The sequence below is a fragment of the Schistocerca americana genome, chromosome 1 (genome assembly GCF_021461395.2).
Source record: "Schistocerca americana isolate TAMUIC-IGC-003095 chromosome 1, iqSchAmer2.1, whole genome shotgun sequence".
In the NCBI taxonomy this organism is placed as follows: Eukaryota; Metazoa; Arthropoda; class Insecta; order Orthoptera; family Acrididae; genus Schistocerca; species Schistocerca americana.
In genome coordinates this window covers 1,250,046,071-1,250,065,873 of record NC_060119.1, presented here as the reverse complement: position 1 = coordinate 1,250,065,873, position 19,803 = coordinate 1,250,046,071, and the positions used below count along the sequence as shown (strand labels likewise).

At 44.9% G+C, this 19,803-nt stretch overlaps 1 protein-coding gene across 1 annotated transcript in view; it reads left to right on the top strand.

Annotated features, from left to right (window-relative positions):
- Positions 1-19,588, top strand: part of LOC124598598 — a 45,645-nt gene extending 26,057 nt beyond the window's left edge. Inside the window, exon 3 of the mRNA XM_047136012.1 lies at positions 19,102-19,588. Coding sequence (XP_046991968.1) covers positions 19,102-19,588 — 487 coding nt within the window. The remainder of the gene's footprint in view (positions 1-19,101) is intronic.
- The last annotated feature ends 215 nt before the right edge of the window (positions 19,589-19,803 follow it).

Sequence of the window (19,803 nt, the reverse complement as noted above, 5' to 3'; positions counted from 1 at the left end):
GAAGTCTGAGGGTATTTCGCCTGTCTCATTCATCTTGCTCACCAGATGGTAGAGTTTTGTCAGGCCTGGCTCTCCCAAGGCTATCAGTAGTTTTAAGTAAATATAAATATATATGTACTATATAAAAGGGATACATGTTACCATATATATCAAAAAGTTCTTGACTGATTTACTTCAAATTTTAAACGATGCGCTACTAAGTGTTCTTACAGACAGAGACTATATATTTTTTTGAACAACGGTGTACAGATTGTGTGTTTAAACTGACTGCAAGGAAGAAAATGCTCTGCTGTAAAAACGTACAGTTTCGTTTCCTTTGTCACATACAGTTTTAACTGCGATATCGCGACATTTAAATCATTTGACAAATTGTTTCTCGTGTACACATTTTCTTTCCCACTATGTAAATTTGTAACATAAATTGTATACACAACACTATTCTGCTTCGTTTTCTTCCGCACAGCCGATTTTCACAGAAAACGGGAAAGCTGTGTATCCGGCTTATCAGCTTATAATTGGAATACTACTACAGAATTTGAATTTCCCAGAAGAATATCCAAGGCTTACAGTCAGAGGGCGAATTTGTGGGATTGCGGGAGGGGGGGGGGGGGGGGTAGGGGAAGAGGACAAGGACGCATCGGTGCAAGGAAAAGGAGACAGAAGAAGAAGGAGATTGGCAGAGAGGGGAGGGGTAGGAGGAGATGGAGAGGGGCAAGGAGAAGATGGATAGGAAGTGCGGGAAAGAAGATTACGATGTACAGCCAATTGGAATACACTTCAGAAACGTGCGCTTTCTCTTTTCTTCCTTTTCAGTGTAACCAGACGGAGCCACAGCAAGGCGAGGCCGGGTACAGCTAGTGTACTTGTAAAACGAGAGACTACATTTTTATGTACATATTTTTAGTTATTTTCATATTTATTTAAAATGTTAACACTATTCATGATCACTGAAACAAGTGCGGTAGATCCTGTGATGTAGTGGACGATCTATCAAAGGATTGTGAGGCTGCAACCACACGCGGGGAAGTGAGGGAGGGAGGGGAATCGGATGCGCGCGCACCTCCACCGCCCGATCAATAAGTGTGGCCACCTGTCGCCCACGGCTACAAGCGCGGCCCTTACTTCTAGAACCAAATCATAATTCGATACTCATCAGCGAAGGAAAATTACTTCTATCGGCTCGATTTTACGTGCATATGCGAGGAGTAAATAAGTGTCTGTTTGTGTCTATGGGTGGGGGCGGGAATCTACTGCCTTCCATTCCCCGCTCTTCCCCTTCGTTCGCCGGCCTACTCATCTATTCTTCGGCCATATTGTCATCTTGTCAAAAATTTGTTGGCATACTATTGTGTTACAGCGATTCTGAAATCTAAAGAATGGACGTATTTTACCAAAATAAATGACACCGCGACAAAATGCAACAAATGTTTTAAAACTGAAGTTTTGTGGCAATACCGTACGTCCAGTTTATTGAAATACGCTAGTAACAGTACTTAATTTGTAAAACTGAACGCAGCTCATGAACTATACAACCCCTACCCCCCTCCCCCCAACCTCATTCCACCCGCCTGGTCCCCTGTTATAAACATTTGTGATGAAAATTTTTCCTTTTTTTTTTTTTTATAGAAAATACTATTCTGAGATTCAAATTTGACAATACAATTGCTTACAATCTCACCAATGAAACCATAAGACTTCAGAAAGAAATTTTCACTCTGCAACGGAGTGTGCGCTGATATGAAACTTCCAGGCGGATTAAAACTGTGTGCCAGACCGACACTCGAACTCGGGACCTTTGCCTGCAGGAGACCTTGGAGAACTTCTGTGAAGTTTGGAAGGTAGGAGACGAGGTACTGGCGGAATGAAGGCTGTGGGGACGGGTCGTGAGTCTGGCTTGGGTAGCTCAGATGGTAGAGCAGATGGCCTCGAAAGGCAAAGGTCTCGAGTTCGAGTCTTGGGTATACCACGCGCGCGCGCGCACACACTCACACACACACAAACAAACAACACCTCGCCCCATGCCCCTCCTCATCGCATAACGCTGGTTTCACGTTCACTCGTACTGATGCAGCAGCTAATTATAGTTACGTTCTAATTTAATACACGTCTGCTATTTTAAATGTTCGGTACCGACTTGTTCCAGAGAGTTAAAAAGAATTTCTGTAAGGTATTGGAACACCGTTCCGGCTGAAATTAAGCGCTGGCCAGTACTCACGGAATGGTTTTGCTGTCGATTTGCAATATAAAAAAGTTAGATCTGCAACATAGATTATGACTGATAGTAGGAATGAGTGTTAAAATTAACAGAGAATATTGTGGTTTGTATTGCACTAATTTTTCTGACGAGCGTAAAAAAGCTAATTTTCAGAGTACTTCTTAGAGCCGTGATCCTCAATATTTGTTACTTTAGAGCCAATAGTGACATAGTGGTGTGTCACCTCGGGCCGTATATGTGCCGAAATTATTAATTAGTAAGTAACCTACATAAATTAGTACCTTATGTGCCCCGAATAGACTAGTTATACTGAGGGCGCGACAGGTTGGCTGCCGAGTCCCAAGTGCGCATTGGTAAATGTCGGCACCATTTGGAAAACTTCCTATTGATTGTTCTATGTTTCAGATTGCTGCAACCCTAAAGTTGTGGCAGTGTAACTACCTGGCGAAGTGTTGTTTTTTTCTATGTGAGCGGATAACCAACTGATTAATAACAGCAATTGTACTTACGCAACATGGGAAATGCTTAATAAGATACTTTGAATGTCATTTTCTTCTACTCATAGCGTTCTACGTGGTGGTTGTAATTAAAGTGCAATTACTCACGGAGGTCCAGATGGAAAGTAATGATCGTGTGGCAGCGAAACTTAATGGATACGCTAACACGTTAACGCGAAATCGATTCACGCTGGAAAAGAATTTGGTTCAAATTTTCGCAACCAGGTGCAAATCTGGCGCTGTACAGTATCTCGTCGACGTCTCTGGTGCTCATACTGAACAAATTGTCTATGTGGTCGTTGATAATAGAATCAACATTATACCTTTCAAACTTGTTTGACCTTTTCTGCGCACCTTCTTTCGTCATCCATTAGATATGAAAACATTTCTACACATCTTTCTTGGATTCACAGGGCCAAATTTGCACCTGCTGAACAAAATCGGAACTATTTGTTCCACCGTAAATCAGTTTCACAATAACGTATTGGAATATCTACCAAATTTCGCTGCCATACGATAATTACAGCCCACAGTGGACATTGTGAGTGGCTGCATTTTAGTTATATCGACCTGGTATTACAACAGCGTTGATTAATTTTATGTCCCTTGCTACAAATAAGTACAGCATTTGAAGATAACCGTCTCTATAACGCAGATTCACGGAACTACTTTACTTCCGCGTCAAAATTTATACTTTTAAATGTTGGGCTCCATAAGCTTCCCTTTCTGTGCAGCGACCGTGGAATATAAAACTATAAAGATTGTAGTAACCAGCGATTGGTTGCTAAATTCTTTATAATTTTAAAATTTATACTGTAGCAGCTGATCAGAACGAGTCTCGCACACCTGTGAGTTGTCAGGAGCGGAAGACAGACTAGGACACACTCCCCCTACCACAACCTCTAAATCATCAGTGATCTGCTCCATTAAGTAAGCGACCAACTTTACTTAGCTCACTACCGAAGTCACTAGCGTCAATTAAAACTAATCACGTATTAAAATTTTACGGTCTCTGTAAGAATTTTTTTTTGTTACTGAGCAGGAAAATTACACTCTTAAGAAGCTCTTAAAGTCTGTCGGTGGTTTTGTATTTGGCTGTTAGTTGCTAAACGGAAATGCAGTTGAGATCTGCAGGCCGTACGAATAGTCGATTCGGGCAGCATGCGGGCCGCAGTCCTCAGTTTGACGACGACTGTTTTAGGGTGATCGGAAATATCGATGTATAAATGAAATATAAAAATACGGAAAATTTTGACAGCATAGCTTGATTCGTTCATAAATATCTGCTGAAATACACTGAAGAGCCATAGAAAGTGGTACACCTGCCTAATATCGCGTAGGGCCCCCACGAGCCCGTAGAAGTGCCGCAACACGACGTGGCATGGACTCGACTATGTCTGAAGTAGTGCGGGAGGGAACTGACACCATGAATTTTACAGGGCTGTCCATAAATACGTAAGAGTACAAGTGTGTGGAGATCTCTTCTAAACAGCACGTTGAAAGGCATCCCAGATGTGCTCAATAAAGTTTATGCCTGGGAAGTTTGGTGGCCAGCGGAAGTGTTTAAACTTAGAAGAGTGTTCTGGAGACACTCTGTAGCAATTCTTGACGTGTGCGGTGTCGCATTGTCCTGCTGGAATTGTCCAAGTCCGTCGGAATGCACAATGGACATTAATGGATGCAGGTGACCAGACAGGATGCTTACGTACTTGTCACCTGTCAGAGTCGTATCTAGACGTATCATGGGTCCCATATCACTCCGACTGCACACGCCCCACACCATTACAGAGCCTCCAGCAGTACGAACAGTTCCCTGCTGACATGCAGGGTCCATGGATTCATGAGGGTGTCCCGATACCCGTACACGTTCATCCGCGTGATGCAATTTGAAACGAGTTTCGTCCAACCAGGCAACGTGTTTCCAGTCATCAACAGTCCAATGTCGGTGTTGACGGGCCCAGGCGAAGCGTAAAGCTTCGTATCGTGCAGTCATCAAGGGTACACGGGTGGGCCTTCGACACCGAAAGCCTATATCGATGATGTTTCGTTGAATGGTTCGCACGCTTACACTTGTTCATGGCCGAGCACTGAAATCTGCAGAAATTTACGGAAGGGTTGCACTTCCGTCACGTTGAACGATTCTCTTCAGTCGTCTTTTGTCTCGTTCTTGCAGGATCTTTTTCTGGGCGCAACGATGTCGGAGATTTGATGTTTTACCAGGTTCCCGATATTCACGGTACACTTGTGAAATGGTCGTACGGGAAAATCCCGACTTGATCGCTACCTCGGAGATGCTATGTTCCATCGCAAGTGCGCCGATTATAACATCACGTTTAAGCCCACTTAAATTTTGATAACCTGTCATCGTGGCAGCAGTAATGTAACAACTGTACCAGACACTTCTTGTCTTATACAGGGTGGTCCATTGATCGTGACCGGGCCAAATATCTCATGAAATAAGCGTCAAACGAAAGAACTACAAAGAACGAAACCTGTCTAGCTTGAAGGGGGAAACCAGATGCCGCTATGGTTGGCCCGCTAGATTTGCGCTGCCATAGGTCAAACAGATATCAACTGCGTTTTCTAAAGTAGAAATCCCTATTTTTTATTACATATTCGTGTAGTACGAAAAGAAATCTGAATGTTTTAGTTGGACCACTTTTTTCGCTTTGTGGTAGATGGCGCTGTAATAGTCACAAACATGTGGCTCACAATTTTAGACGAACAGTTGGTAATAGGTAGGTTTTTTTTTAAATGAAAATGCAGAACGTAGGTACGTTTGAACATTTTATTTCGGTTGTTCCAGTGTGATACACGTACCTTTGTGAAATTATCATTTCTGAGAAGGTGATTGCCTGTAAACACCACATTAATGCAATAAATGCTCAAAATGATGTCCGTCAACCTCAGTTCATTTGGCAATACGTGTAACGACATTCCTCTCAACAGCGAGTAGTTCGCCTTCCGTAATGTTCGCAGATGCATTGACAATGCGCTGACGCATATTGTTAGGAGTTGTCGGTGGATCACGATAGCAAATATCCTTCAACTTTCCCCACAGAAAGAAACCCGGGGACGTCAGATCTGGTGAAGGTGCGGGCCATGGTATGGTGCTTCGACGACCAATCCACTTGTCATGAAATATGCTATTCAATACCGCTTCAACAGCATGCGAGCTATGTGTCGGACATCCATCAGGTTGGAAGTACATCGCCATTCTGTCATGCAGTGAAACATCTTGTAGTAACATCGGTAGAACATTACGTAGGAAATCAGCATACATTGCACCATTTAGATTGCCATCGATAAAATGGGGGCCAATTATCCTTCCTCCCATAATGCCGCACCATTCATTAACCCGCCAAGGTCGCTGATGTTCCACTTGTCGCAGCCATCGTGGATTTTTCCGTTGCCCAATAGTCCATTTATGCCGGTTTACGTTACCGCTACTGGTGAATGATGCTTCGTCGCTAAATAGAGCGTGTGCAAAAAATCTGTCATTGTCCCGTAATTTCTCTTGTGCCCAGTGGCATAGCTGTACACGACTTTCAAAGTCGTCGCCATGCAATTCATGGTGCACAGAAATATTGTACGGGTGCAATTGATGTTGATGTAGCATTCTCAACACCGACGTTCTTGAGATTCCCGATTCTCGCGCAATTTGTCTGCTACTGTTGTGCAGATTAGCCGTGACAGCAGCTAAAACACCTACTTCGGCATCATCATTTGTTGCAGGTCGTGGTTGACGTTTCACATGTGGCTGAACACTTCCTGTTTCCTTAAATAACATAACTATCCCGCGAACGGTCCGGACACTTGGATGATGTCGTCCAGGATACCGAGCAGCATACATAGCACACGCCCGTTGGGCATTTTGATCACCATAGCCATACATCAACACGATATCGAACTTTTCCGCAATTGGTAAAAGGTTCATTTTAACACGGGTACTGTATAACGAAGCAAATACCGTCCGCACTGGCGGAATGTTACGTGATACCACCTACTTATACGTTTGTGACTATTACAGCGCCATCTATCATAAAGCGAAAAAAGTGGGCCAACTAAAACATTCATATTTCTTTACGTACTACATGAATATGTAATAAAAATGGGGTTCCTATTTAAAAAGAAACTCAGTTGATATCCGTTTGACCTATGGCAGCGCCAACTATCGGGCCAACCATAGCGCCATCTGGTTTCCCCCTTCGAGCTAGACAAGTTTCGTTCTTTGTAGTTTTTTCGTTTGACGCTTATTTCGTGAGATATTTGGCCCGGTCACTGTCAATGGACCAGCCTGTAGACGTTGCTGGCCGCAGCGCCTTATTCTGCCCGTTTACATCTCTCTGTATTTGAATACACATGCCTATACCAGTTTCTTTGGCGCTTCAGTGTACTTTATACAGTTTAAAAATGAACAGAAGTTCAAATGTTGCCGGAATCTGGAAGGTATTGTATATCTCGTGTATTGATAAAAAGGTTCCGTTACACCTTCTTTCCTTATAGTGAGTGTAGGAAAGGCGAGTGGTGGTGCGACCCCGTGGTGCGCCAAGACGTTAAGAAGATATCGTTCAATCAACAAGCATTTCTTTTGGAGAGTTTTACAATCTCCCTGCCTTCTTCTGAGCGCGGCCTTGCAGCGGTCGTGCTGTGCCCGTGTTGGACAGAGGCGCGGGCTAGGTAGGGCACCAGTGTTCGGCGAGCCGTCAGCTGGAGCGGCCCCTCGCGTTGTCTGGGGTCAGTGCTGCAGCCTGTTGCATCTGTGCACGTCTGTCGGAGCCTCGGAGCTCCAGCTGAGTGTAGCTGCGCTCAGGTTCGGCCCAGCGACTCTGCATGCTCGTGTTGTCTGTTGTGGTGGCGTGTAGGCGGAAGACCCAACACCGACCCGGCGGACGGCGTTAGACGCAGTCCCAGCGTGCAGCCAGTAAGGCAGAAGTCTCACTGCTCAGGAAAGCTGGCACAGACGGCCTGCTCCCAAGCTGAGCAGCTCGCAGACGGGCAAACCGGTTCTCCATTCACGGAAGTCGCTCTGGCCGTCATCTTCAGTTAAAGTGCGCGTCATTTATGTTGGCGGCCGAGTTTAGGTTCGTTCTGCGCATCTGACGTCACAAAACACAGTCAGCCAATGAACAGAGAACGACGTTGCCAGATCTCGACTGCAGTGCATAGCATGGACGAGTGTCTTCAGTATTAGAAACGTTCAGTCATAAATAAAGTTATAGAACAAAAGCAACGTCTTGATAGCAGACTTTCTTTTATAGAAAGTTTGGAAAAAGCGTTCTTTATACCAATTGCTTCATATTCTATTAATTAATTAAACCAAACAAGCAATAAGACTCCTAATTCAGGCGATAGGAAGGAAAGGTGTTTGTATCAATCTCACGAACCGCTTTTTCGCACTAAAGAAGAGCGGTAACTGTTTATTTCCTATTGTACTTCGACGAAGCGTGAGTAATTCATAGTCACACCAAAAGTGTTTGTCAGTATTTTGCGTAACGTGTTAGACTCCTTACTGTGCTCTGTAGGCAGACGATCTGCGTTAGCGTAATGTGAAAGGTTATGAGTTCAAACCTTGTGCGGAACTTAAACTTTTAATTATTTAAAAATGTGAAAGGTTATGAGTTCAAACCTTGTGCGGAACTTAAACTTTTAATTATTTAAAAACAATGTCGAAGTGCCTTACTTCATGAATTATATTCGTTTGAATGCAATTTTTTGAAATTTCTAGTGCTTTGTCTCTTCATTAACCCTTTCGCTGCTGCAGACACGTGCTCCCCGCATTCCGCGCTGTGCGCAATTTTATCACTGCACTGCTCGCCTGTGCAGACACATGGTGTTCCCACCACTTTGACACACTTATCATTCGATTTCACAAAAACTATTTGGCCCAAAAATTTGATTTTTACACGTCTTCTTGACTGATGCCTTCCCCCCATAAACGACTTAATTTTGTTTCGATGTTCAACGCAGTTATTATGCAGCATTAAATATAGTAAAACACTGCACGAAATTTTGAAGAGTTTGCAGAGGTAGAAGTCCATAGCGTATACTTTCCGTATGGTCGATTTTAGTTGCCACAATCTTGAGAATGAAATGTGGACAAGATACCTAAATTTCATATAAAATTTACTGTATAACAATATCTCATTTAATTTAAGTACCACATAGGTGTCGTATGTAATATTGAGAAATATTCCGTCTTTCGCGACTGGACAGTAATGCAGCTCACAAAGATGTACTTCCCTCCACAGCCGAAAATCTGTAGACTCGTAGCAGCAAACTCCAATCTGGTGGCAGTTGGTAAAACTTCGTCGCACTCACTCGGTCCACCTGCAACTATTAGAGCTGGCCTTTGATCGGTATCATTGATGCAGAGGAAGTGGCCAGATCGAGAGTGATTGGAAGGAAGGGAGTTGAGGGGAGTGCGATATGATGCTCCTTTACTGGTGACCAAATGTGCTCCCGTTTTCTGAGCCTGTCAGCGTTCTTGGCTGGTCCAATGTTCAGTTTAAGAGCTTTACAGCGTTCTTTTATTCAAAGTTTGCAGCCTGAAAGGCGTTCTTGCGTTGTCCATACTTGTAGTTACTACATAGCGTTCTTTCTGCACTGCACTGTTGCCAAGGTGCTGAATTACGTGTGTTCCTGATGCTCTCTTTCCCATAGTCTGAGGCAGAGAGCTCCCTGCTCGTTTGTACTGCAGCTCTTCCAAGTCCTGACTCTGATTATGCAGACTTTGTGTATTCGACGTCCTTGCTCCACTTAGTGTTGTCCCGTCGGTTTCAACAACATTTTATTCCTCACTTAATTGCTATTCTGCTGCGCAACAACATTTATTCAACATGGTTCAATAAGGTGTCTGTGCAACTTAAGTTTACCTTTAGAAACTCTGAAAATTAGTTTCAGGAGTTAGTCTATCATTAGAAGGGGTGCGCAGCCATTCTAGCAGACGAATTAAAGCAACAGCTCATTATACCTATAGTTGGTACAGTCATTACAATTTTCGAAACTATTACTTTCTTTTCTTTCTTTTAGAGTGAGAATCTGTCAATTTAATTCTCGTTATTTACATAGGTACTACGAAAAATAAACTATAGAAACCTCCAATCTGTACTAATGACAAAGCTATAAGACCGTCATTGCTGTCTGTCGTTGAACACACAAATCTTCAAAACTAATAGAGGAACTTTCATGGGGTTTTCGCAGGTAACTTTCAGCATAGGTTTGGACACCATACAGGCTTTAGTTCATTAAAATCGGATCACGAAAAGAAGATATTCATACATATCATCAAGTATAGCGACCCAGATGCCTTCTACAGGCGAATTTGGCCGCCGAGACATCAACGTCAGTCCACTATAATGCTCCTCAAACAACCATAGCACTACGGTATATTGATAATTTTCACTTATGGACCGTCTGACAGCAACTGAATAAAACACAATTTTAGTGCCATACGCGTTTCGCCTTTATTTTCTGCAAGGCATCATCAGTGGCCTGCAATATGTACATATGTTAGCTATTTTATTTACATTTTTGTCACTGTGCCTATAGGTTATAAACAGTTCTGGTGGCTGGTATTTCCTATTAAGTAGTAATGTTTTGAACTGTACTTACAGGTTGCGTGGACAATTTCCTACATATTACGCTCCTGTTCTTCCTCTTATGAACGCCAATTTGCGGTTTTTCCCCCCATTCCACAACACTATGCACTGAACGGTTGTTTTAAAGCAATGTTTTGGTTTCTGTTGCCGACTGTCAAATGTTTTTGCCAAAGATCGAATATTACTGCCAAACTTATGAGTGTAACTATTGAAGTATCTGTGGTCTGTTCGTGTATGCATTTGTGTGTGCGTTTGTGTATGTGTATGTGCGTGTGTGTGTGTGTGTGTGTGTGTGTGTGTGTGTGTGTGTGTGGAAATAAAATAGCTAACATATGTACATATTCCAGGCGACTGATGATGCCTTGCAGAAAATAAAGGCGAAACGCGTATGGCACTAAAATTGTGTTTTATTCAGTTGTTGTCAGACGGTCCATAAGTGAAAATTATCAATATACCGTAGTATTACGCGCAACTGAGGAGGACAGGACCACAAATGTTGAAAAAAACCATAGCACTGTTCCGGCTGCGAGACATGGACATCTATACTGCTGAGAGATGACATCGCCGTCGGGAAAGACATCAAGCATGAAGGGATGCAGGTGGTTCCCAGCTGTAGCGTGCCTTCGATTACTACCAAAGATCCCACGCAAGCGCAGGAGAATGTCTCTCATAGCGTAATACTGCTCCCGTGGAGCGCTGCACGTTTCGAGCCGCCGTTGACGCACACGACGACGTTCGTGGAGACGTCCGTCCGCCTAGCGTAGCAAAAATGTGATTCACCCGAACAGCCGACACGTTTCCATTCATCGACGATCGAATCACCATGGCCTCGTGTTCACTGTAATCATATTTGACAATGTCGTTGGGCCAACAAGTGAAAACACGTAGGGATCGTCTGCTGTGGAGCTCCATGTTCAACAATGTACGATGAACGGTGTGCTCCGAAACACTTGTGCGTGCACCAGCGTTGTACTCTTTCGGCAGAGATGCTGCAGATCAGCATCTATCCTACTTTACAGAGACAAGCCTCCGAACCCCACAACATGTGATGAGTCGTGGACTTTCAACCATATAGCGCCTAGTGGTACTTTCACTGTCCTTCTACCTCATTCCGTAATTGTTCACGACAGTAGCAGGAGAACATTCGACCAGCTTTACCGTTTCCGAACTACTCATTCACAGGCTCTGCGTAATAAAGACCTGCCCTTTGTCAAAGTCGTTTATCTCAACGGATATCGCCATTTGCAGCCCGTTTCTTCGCTAGGATGATCCCACCTTCCACGTCTGCTCCGCTTACGTACTTTTGTTACTGCGACACGTGCCCGTAACGTCACGAGGCGCCTTCCAGCGTCGCGGTGGGCATTGGTCATAATGTTTTGGCTTATGAGTGTATGTATGTATGTTTTTTTTTTTACATCTCCTCTGAAACCACAGGACTGATTTCAACCAAACGTACTGTCCGAAAACAACAGCTGTGGGGGGTAAGAACCACCTACCTGCCGGCCGGAGTGGCCGAGCGGTTAAAGGCGCTACAGTCTGGAACCGCACGACCGCTACGGTCGCAGGTTCGAATCCTGCCTCGGGCATGGGTGTGTGTGATGTCCTTAGGTTGGTTGGGTTTAAGTAGTTCTAAGTTCTAGGGGACTTATGACCACAGCAGTTGAGTCCCATAGTGCTCAGAGCCATTTTGAACCACCTACCTTTCAAAAGGGAAAGGGTAGGGGTAAAAAAGAAATGTAGGCCACTACACGTGAATACCCAGATTTGATTCATCCAGGATTTGAGACCGAGAGGCACTTAGTGACTTGCGACAAACTTTACGCATAATTTCTAAGCTTTACGAAACTTTTTGTCGCTGTCAACCCTCTCCGCACTGCTGAAAGAAAACGATTCTATTGCTGAAACTTCCTGGCAGATTAAAACTGTGTGCCCGACCGAGACTCGAACTCGGGACCTTTTCCTTTCGCGGGCAAGTGCTCTACCATCTGAGCTACCGAAGCACGACTTACGCCCGGTCCTCACAGCTCACAGATACCCACCAGGTATAACGTTTTCCTGTATTACTTCTTTACTGCAAATTGTATTCACGATAGAATTTAGACAGTGTCTACATACAGTACTGAATATATGTGCAAAATTATATCACTGTCTACATAATTCAGGCGATTGACATCATAAACACTAGGATGCGTCAAAACCTACCGCATCGTGCGCGACTATTGAATGTGATACTGACTATTTGCAACACATTTAGCACAAAGTATCCAAATATGCCGCTGAATGTACCTAAAAAATTACATAATTATGCTGCACAGAGAGAGGGGGAGGAGGAATTGGGGAGAGAAAGAGAATCGGAGGGGATGGACGTAGAAACGAAAGAGGAGGAGATAGACAGAGAGAGGGGCAGGAGGAGATGGATTGAGAATGGAGTTGGAGGAGGTGGACAGAGGGGGAAGGGCGAGACTGACAAATATAACTAAAATAAATATATACCCGAACTACGCCGAGTGCTCGGCTAGTAGTAAATAAGTGCGCTGGTTGTGTGAAGTATGTTCTAATTTTTGCGAAAAATTACAGCTCACTGTGAGAAAAACAAATTTCTCAGGTTACACTTGAGAGTAATTAAAAAACAATGTGAAAAGACAGCAACAGAAAGATTCCTGCACCGACAATAGGTTACATTTGGTCTGCATATATACTTTAATGAAGACTTTTTGTTTGGGAAAGAAGTCTCCAAAATTAACTTGCTTGTATTTTTTATAGACGCCCGAGTATAAGCTATCTTTTAATTATCTTTCAAATGTGACACTCCTTGCTATGCATTTTATTCTTTGTGGCAATTCATTGGACTGATGACCATAGATGTTAAGTCCCATAGTGCTCAGAGCCATTGACAATTCATTTTATCAGATGATCAGTGTGTTCTGAATATTTATCCGCGTTTCGTGTTTCATGCTTAAGTTGTAAATTATTGACGATGATAGTTCACTCCTGAGAGACAGACAGAGAGAGAGAGAGAGAGAGAGAGAGAGAGAGAGAGAGAGAGAGAGAGTGGAGGGGGGGGGGGAGAGCACTCTTATAGGCACATAAGACCGAATACTGCGGAATGTACTTGTGTTCAACTGATAACAAAGTCCCAAAATCTTTTAAAAACGCCAAAGCGAATAAAAAAAAAATTTGAAACTAGTATGAGGTGAGCCAGCTGGTTTACATTTCCTAACTCCATTTTGACAACTTTCGACCGTGTCTTTCACTTTAAATGTCATGAAAGCTTTAACCGCCAAGATGTCGTTATTTGACATTTAATTATAACAAATTATACCAAGAACGCGTTTCTGATAAATTTTCAATGTGGCGTTGCCTTGAAACGGCGGAATTTCGTAACACACAAGCTATAATACGAAAATAATCAAATACGAAAATTCCTTAACAACAAAAATGTTCAAATGTGTCTGAATTCCTAAGGGACCAAACTGCTGAGTTCATCTGCCCCTAGACTCACACACTACTTAAACTAACTTATGCTAACAACAGCACACACACTCCCACATGCCCGCGGGAGGGCTCGAACCTCGGGTGAGACCGGCCGCGCAATCCGTGACATGGCGCCTCTAACCGCTCGGCCTTTCCCCGCGGCTCCTTAACAACAAGATGGCGTTCAAACAACTTACGGGAATGCAGGCAAGTGACGTCGTCGAAAACATTCGATAATTTGAACGACTTTTTAGAATACCTGAATTCAATTAACACGAATATGCTTTTCACAATGGAGGTAGAAAGGGATGGGTGCCTTGCCTTCGTTGATGCGCTGGTCACGGGGAAGGTTGATGGAAATCTGGGACATAATGTTTGCAGGAGCCCTAGTCGCACTCACTTGTATCTACAGCCTGACAGTTTCACGATCGCCGGCCGGAGTGGTCGAGCGGTTCTAGGCGCTGCAGTCTGGAACCGCGCGACCGCTACGCTCGCAGGTTCGAATCCTACCTCGGGCGTCGATGTGTGTGATGTCCTTAGGTTAGTTAGGTTTAAGTAGTTCTAAGTTCTAGGGGACTGATGACCTTAGAAATTAAGTCCCATAGTGCTCAGAGCCATTTGAACCATTTTTGAGTTTCACGATCCCGCTCGGCGTGAATGGGTACTCCCTATCCTGGTTCACGTCATTTCAGACTCTTGAGAGTTTGCCAACTCAGTTAAGTCCTCTTGAGGTCACCTTCCGCCGGAATGGATGTAATGAAATACAGATCAGACAGGCGGTGTGCTATCGACCAACCGTGCGACAGTTGAGTGGTGATCTTGACTTGTGTAAGGCATGTTCCTTGCTGTTGTGGCATGTCATGTGTAGATAATCAGGACAATGGAGGAGCGGTGCACTGAGAACTAGTGTCAAATGGCTCTGAGCACTATGGGACTTAACTTCTAAGAGTCCCCTAGAACTTAGAACTACTTAAACCTAACTAACCTAAGGACATCACACAAATCAATGCCCGAGGCAGGATTCGAACCTGCGACCATAGTGGTAGCGCGGTTCCAGACTGTAGTGCCTAGAACCGCTCGGCCACCCCGGCCGGCAACTAGTGTCACACACACTTACAACAGCCTAGCAAATCGGCTGTTGCACAACATTGTCTTGGCACCGGTCATTTTGTGGAACATAACTCGGAGATTCTGGCATGTACTTCCAGGACTGGGAAAGTGTTATGAAGGAAGCAACTGAAATTTAATTAGCAAATAACCTTGTAAATAGAGATGGAGTCTTTGCTTAAATTCTGCGTAGAATACTGCTCCATCCCGTCTCAAGAAATGGAGGAACAGAATTAATGCTGTCTCGCCCGGTTTTTGGTAATTTTCACTATCAAATGGTTCAAATGGCTCTATGCGTTATGGGATGTAACATCTGAGGTCATCAGTCCTCTAGACTTAGAAACTACTTAAACCTAACTAACCTAAGAACATCACACACATCCATGCTCGAGGCAGGATTTTCGAATCTGCGACCGTAGCGGTCGCGCGGTTCCAGACTGAAGCGCCTAGAACCGCTCGGCCACCCCGTCCGGCAAGAAAACCACAGAGAGACTCAAGAAACAGGGAGAAGGCATTAAAAACAAGAAAACAGACTACCATGGCTGTCTGACCATGAGAATAAAAAAGGAGAAGCCAGCCACTCTGCAACACATTAAAACGTCCACCCTGAAAGCCCTCGGGTGGAGGACACAGCCGGAAAAGGACAAGCGCTAAAACTTAGATCAAATGATAAAACCTAGCCTCACGAATAAAACGTAAAACTAAAGCTGCTGTAGAGGCATTGTACCCAACACCGAAGGTAGGGTGCTGTAAAAGTTAAAAGTCCGCCAGAGAGCGGCTAAAAGTGGGCAGACCAGCAAGAGCTGGACGATCGTCATTCGTAAGCCACAGCGACATTGAGGTGGGTCCTCGCGATGGAGGAGGTAACCATGCTTTAGCCACGTATGGCCAATGCAGGGCCGACAAAGGAGGACTGATTCCCTGCAAGAAGCCCGCAGGAAAGACTTCCACACATTCGCAGTCTCCTTAATGGCACGCTGTTTGTTGTGCGTACAGTCTGTGTGTACACTAATGCTCATAAATTAAGGATAATTGCAGAATGTGGTGCCACACAACGTGGCAATACACAAAACTGGCGCTAATAGCATAGGCACATAGGGAACACACACGACACGGATCTGTAAGTCCACGGTATTGGTGATAAGTTGAGAAAACCGTTCTGAAACACATCTACAAAACGCCACTGTTTCCTGCGCATGTACCCCGACATCAGTATGCGATATGATCACCATGCACACGTACACAGGCCGTACAACGGGTTGACATACTCTGGATCAGGTGGTCGAGCAGCTGCTGGGGTATAGCCTCCCACTGTTGCACCAGTGCCTGTCGGAGCTCCTGAAGTGTCCTAGGGGTTTGAAGACGTGCAGCGATATGTTGACTGAGAGCACTCCAGACGTGCTTGATGGGGTTTAAGTCAGGGGAGCAGGCAGGTCACTCCATTCGCCTGTTATCTTCTATTTCAAGGCACTCCCCCACGATGGCAGCTCGGTGGGGCCGTGCGTTATCATCCATCAGGAGGAAGGTGGGACCCACTGCACCCCTCAAAAGGCGGACATACTGGTGCAAAATGACGTCCCGATACAACTGACCTGTTACAGTTCCTCTGTCAAAGACATGCAGTCGTGTACGTGCACCAATCATAATCCCACCCCACACCATCAAACGACGACCTCCATACAGGTCCCTTTCAAGGACATTAAGGGGTTGGAATCTGGTTCCTGGTTCACGTGAGATGAAAATCCAGCGAGAATCACTGTTGAGACTATACCTGGATTCGTCCATGAACATATCCTTGGACCATGTGCTGCGTTCTTGACACCAGGCTTTACGGGCTCTCCTGTGACCAGGGGTCAGTGGAATGCACCTTGCAGGTCTCCGGGCGAATAAACCATGTCTGTTCAGTCGTCTGTAGACTGTGTGCCTGGAGACAACGGTTCCAGTGGCTGCAATAAGGTCCCGAGTAAGGCTACGTGCTGTACTCCGTGGCCGTCTGCGGGCACTGATGGTGAGATATCGGTCTTCTTGTGGTGATGTACACTGTGGACGTCCCGTACTGTAGCGCCTGGACACGTTTCCTGTCTGCTGGAAACGTTGCCATAATCCATGTATCAGCATTATCCTTAATTTATGAGCATGAGTGAATCTACAGTGTAAACTAAGCACGATCAGTTTATCATTGACGTCACCGTCCCACTCACGGTGTGGTAGGCGGCTGATTAACAGGCAAGCTCGTGACACGAAGCCACAGCAAGTAGTCGATTTTTACCAGAAACGTGTGAAACGGGCTCTAGTGCCTGGGCCACAGAAGTGGATTGATGGTATTACGTTGTTGTTGTTGTGGTTTTCAGTCCTGAGACAGGTTTGATGCAGCTCTCCATGCTACTCTATCCTGTGCAAGCTTCTTCATCTCCCAGTGCCTACTGCAACCTACATCCTTCTGAATCTGCTTGGTGTATTCATCTCTTGGTCTTCCTCTACGATTTCTACGCTCCACGCTGCCCTGCAATACTAAATTGGTGATCCCTTGATGCCTCAGAACATGTCCTACCAACCGATCCCTACATCTAGTCAAGTTGTGCCACAAACTCCTCTTCTCCCCAATCTTCTTCAACACTCATTAGTTATGTGATCTACTCATCTAATCTTCAGCATTCTTCTGTAGCACGACATTTCGAAAGCTTCTATTCTCTTCTTGTCGAAACTATTTATCGTCCATGTTTCACTTCCATACATTGCTACACTCCATACAAATACTTTCAGAAACGACTTCCTGACACTTAAATCTATACTCGATGTTAACAAATTTCTCTTCTTCAGAAATGCTTTCCTTGCCATTGCCAGTCTACATTTTACATCCTCTCTACTTCGACCATCATCAGTTATTTTGCCCCCCAAATAGCAAAACTCCTTTACTACTTTAAGCGTCTCATTTCCTAATCTAATACCCTCAGCATCACCCGACTTAATTCGACTACATTCCATTATCCTCGTTTTGCTTTTGTTGATGTTCATCTTATATCGTCCTTTCAAGACACTATCCATTCCATTCAACTGCTCTTCCAAGTCCTTTGTTGTCTCTGACAAAATGACAATGTCATCGGCGAACCTCAAAGTTTTTATTTCTTCTCCATGGATTTTAATTCCTACTCCGAATTTTTCTTTTGTTTCCTTCACTGCTTGCTCAATATACAGATTGAATAACATCGAGGAGAGGCTACAACCCTGTCTCACTCCCTTCCCAACCGCTGCTTCCCTTTCATGTCCCTCAACTCTTATAACTGCCATTTGGTTTCAATACAAACTGTAAATAGCCTTTCGCTCCCTGTGTTTGACCCCTGCCACCTTCAGAATTTGAAAGAGAGTATTCCAGTCAACATTGTCAAAAGCTTTCTTTAAGTCTACAAATGCTAGAAACGTAGGTTTGCCTTTCCTTAATCTAGCTTCTAAGATACGTCGTTGGGTCAGTATTGCCTCACGTGTTCCACTATTTCTACGGAATCCAAACTGATCTTCCCCTAGGTCGGCTTCTACTAGTTTTTCCATTCGCCTGTGATGAATTCGCGTTAGTATTCTGCAGCCGTGACTTATTAAACTGATAGTTCGGTAATTTTCACATCTGTCAACACCTGCTTTCTTTGGTATTGGAATTATTGTATTCTTCTTGAAGTCTGAGGGTATTTCGCCTGTCTCATACATCTTGCTCACCAGATGATTGAGTTTTGTCAGGACTGGCTCTTCCAAGGCTGTCAGTAGTTGTAATGGAATGTTGTCTACTCCCGGTGCCTTGTTTCGACTCAGGTCAAATTCTTCACGCAGTATCATATCTCCCACTTCATATTCATCTACCTCCTCTTCCATATCCATAATATTGCCCTCTATATAGACCCTCTATATACTCCTTCCACCTTTCTGCTTTCCCTTCTTTGCTTGTAACTGGGTTTCTATCTGAGCTCTTAATATTCATACAAGTGGTTTTCTTTTCTCCAAAGGTCACTTTAATTTTCCTGTAGGCAGTATCTATGTTACCCATAGTGAGATAAGCCTCTACATCCTTGCATTTGTCCTCTAGCCATCCCTGCTTAGCCATTTTGCACTTCCTGTCGTTATCACTTTTGAGACGTTTGTATTCATTTTTGCCTGCTTAGAGCAGCTGAACTGCTTTGTTAGTATCGAAGAAGGCTGACGCGCGATGACGTTTCCACAGGAGCGGCAGGAGTGTGGCAGTGGCGAGGTCGGCGGCGGAGGACCCGCAGGCCGGAGGCGGCCAGATGGCGCTCTCGTGGTGGCTGGTGCTGCTGGTGACGTCAGTCCTGTGCTGCCTGCTGCTGCTGGCCGCTGCCGCCGCACTCACGGCCGGCTACCACGCCTCGTGCTCGCAGTACCGAGAGACGGCGGTGCGCGAGCTGGGCGCTGTGGGGGACGCCGCCGCCGCCGTCTACGACCGCCTCAGCTGCGGCGCCATCTTCGACATCATGGACTTCGTGGAGCCCCACACGCGGCCCTTCCTCGCCAAGGTCGGACAGGAGGACTACTACCCGCTGTCGGAGCAGAGGGACCGCTACCGCGGGGATCCCGTAGACACCGGCGGAGCGCTCGTGACCGCCATCGTCAGCTCGTGGCTCAACTTTGTGGTCTGGCTTGTGCTGATCGCGGCCGATGTGAAGCTCTATGGACGCTGCAAGTGCTGCTAGGGCCCGGTCACTTACTGATCGATCATCGACGGAGCGCTCGAGGGCTATTTTTTATAATTCACTATTCCAATATCGGCATTTTGCCATTTTGAAGTGGTCACGTTTGATAGCAACTGACACTGTCGACGGACCACACAGTCACATGCACAGTAGTTTGGTGTTATTTATAATAAAAGATGCCAGAAACAGTAATGATGTTTGTAGCCGATGCCACA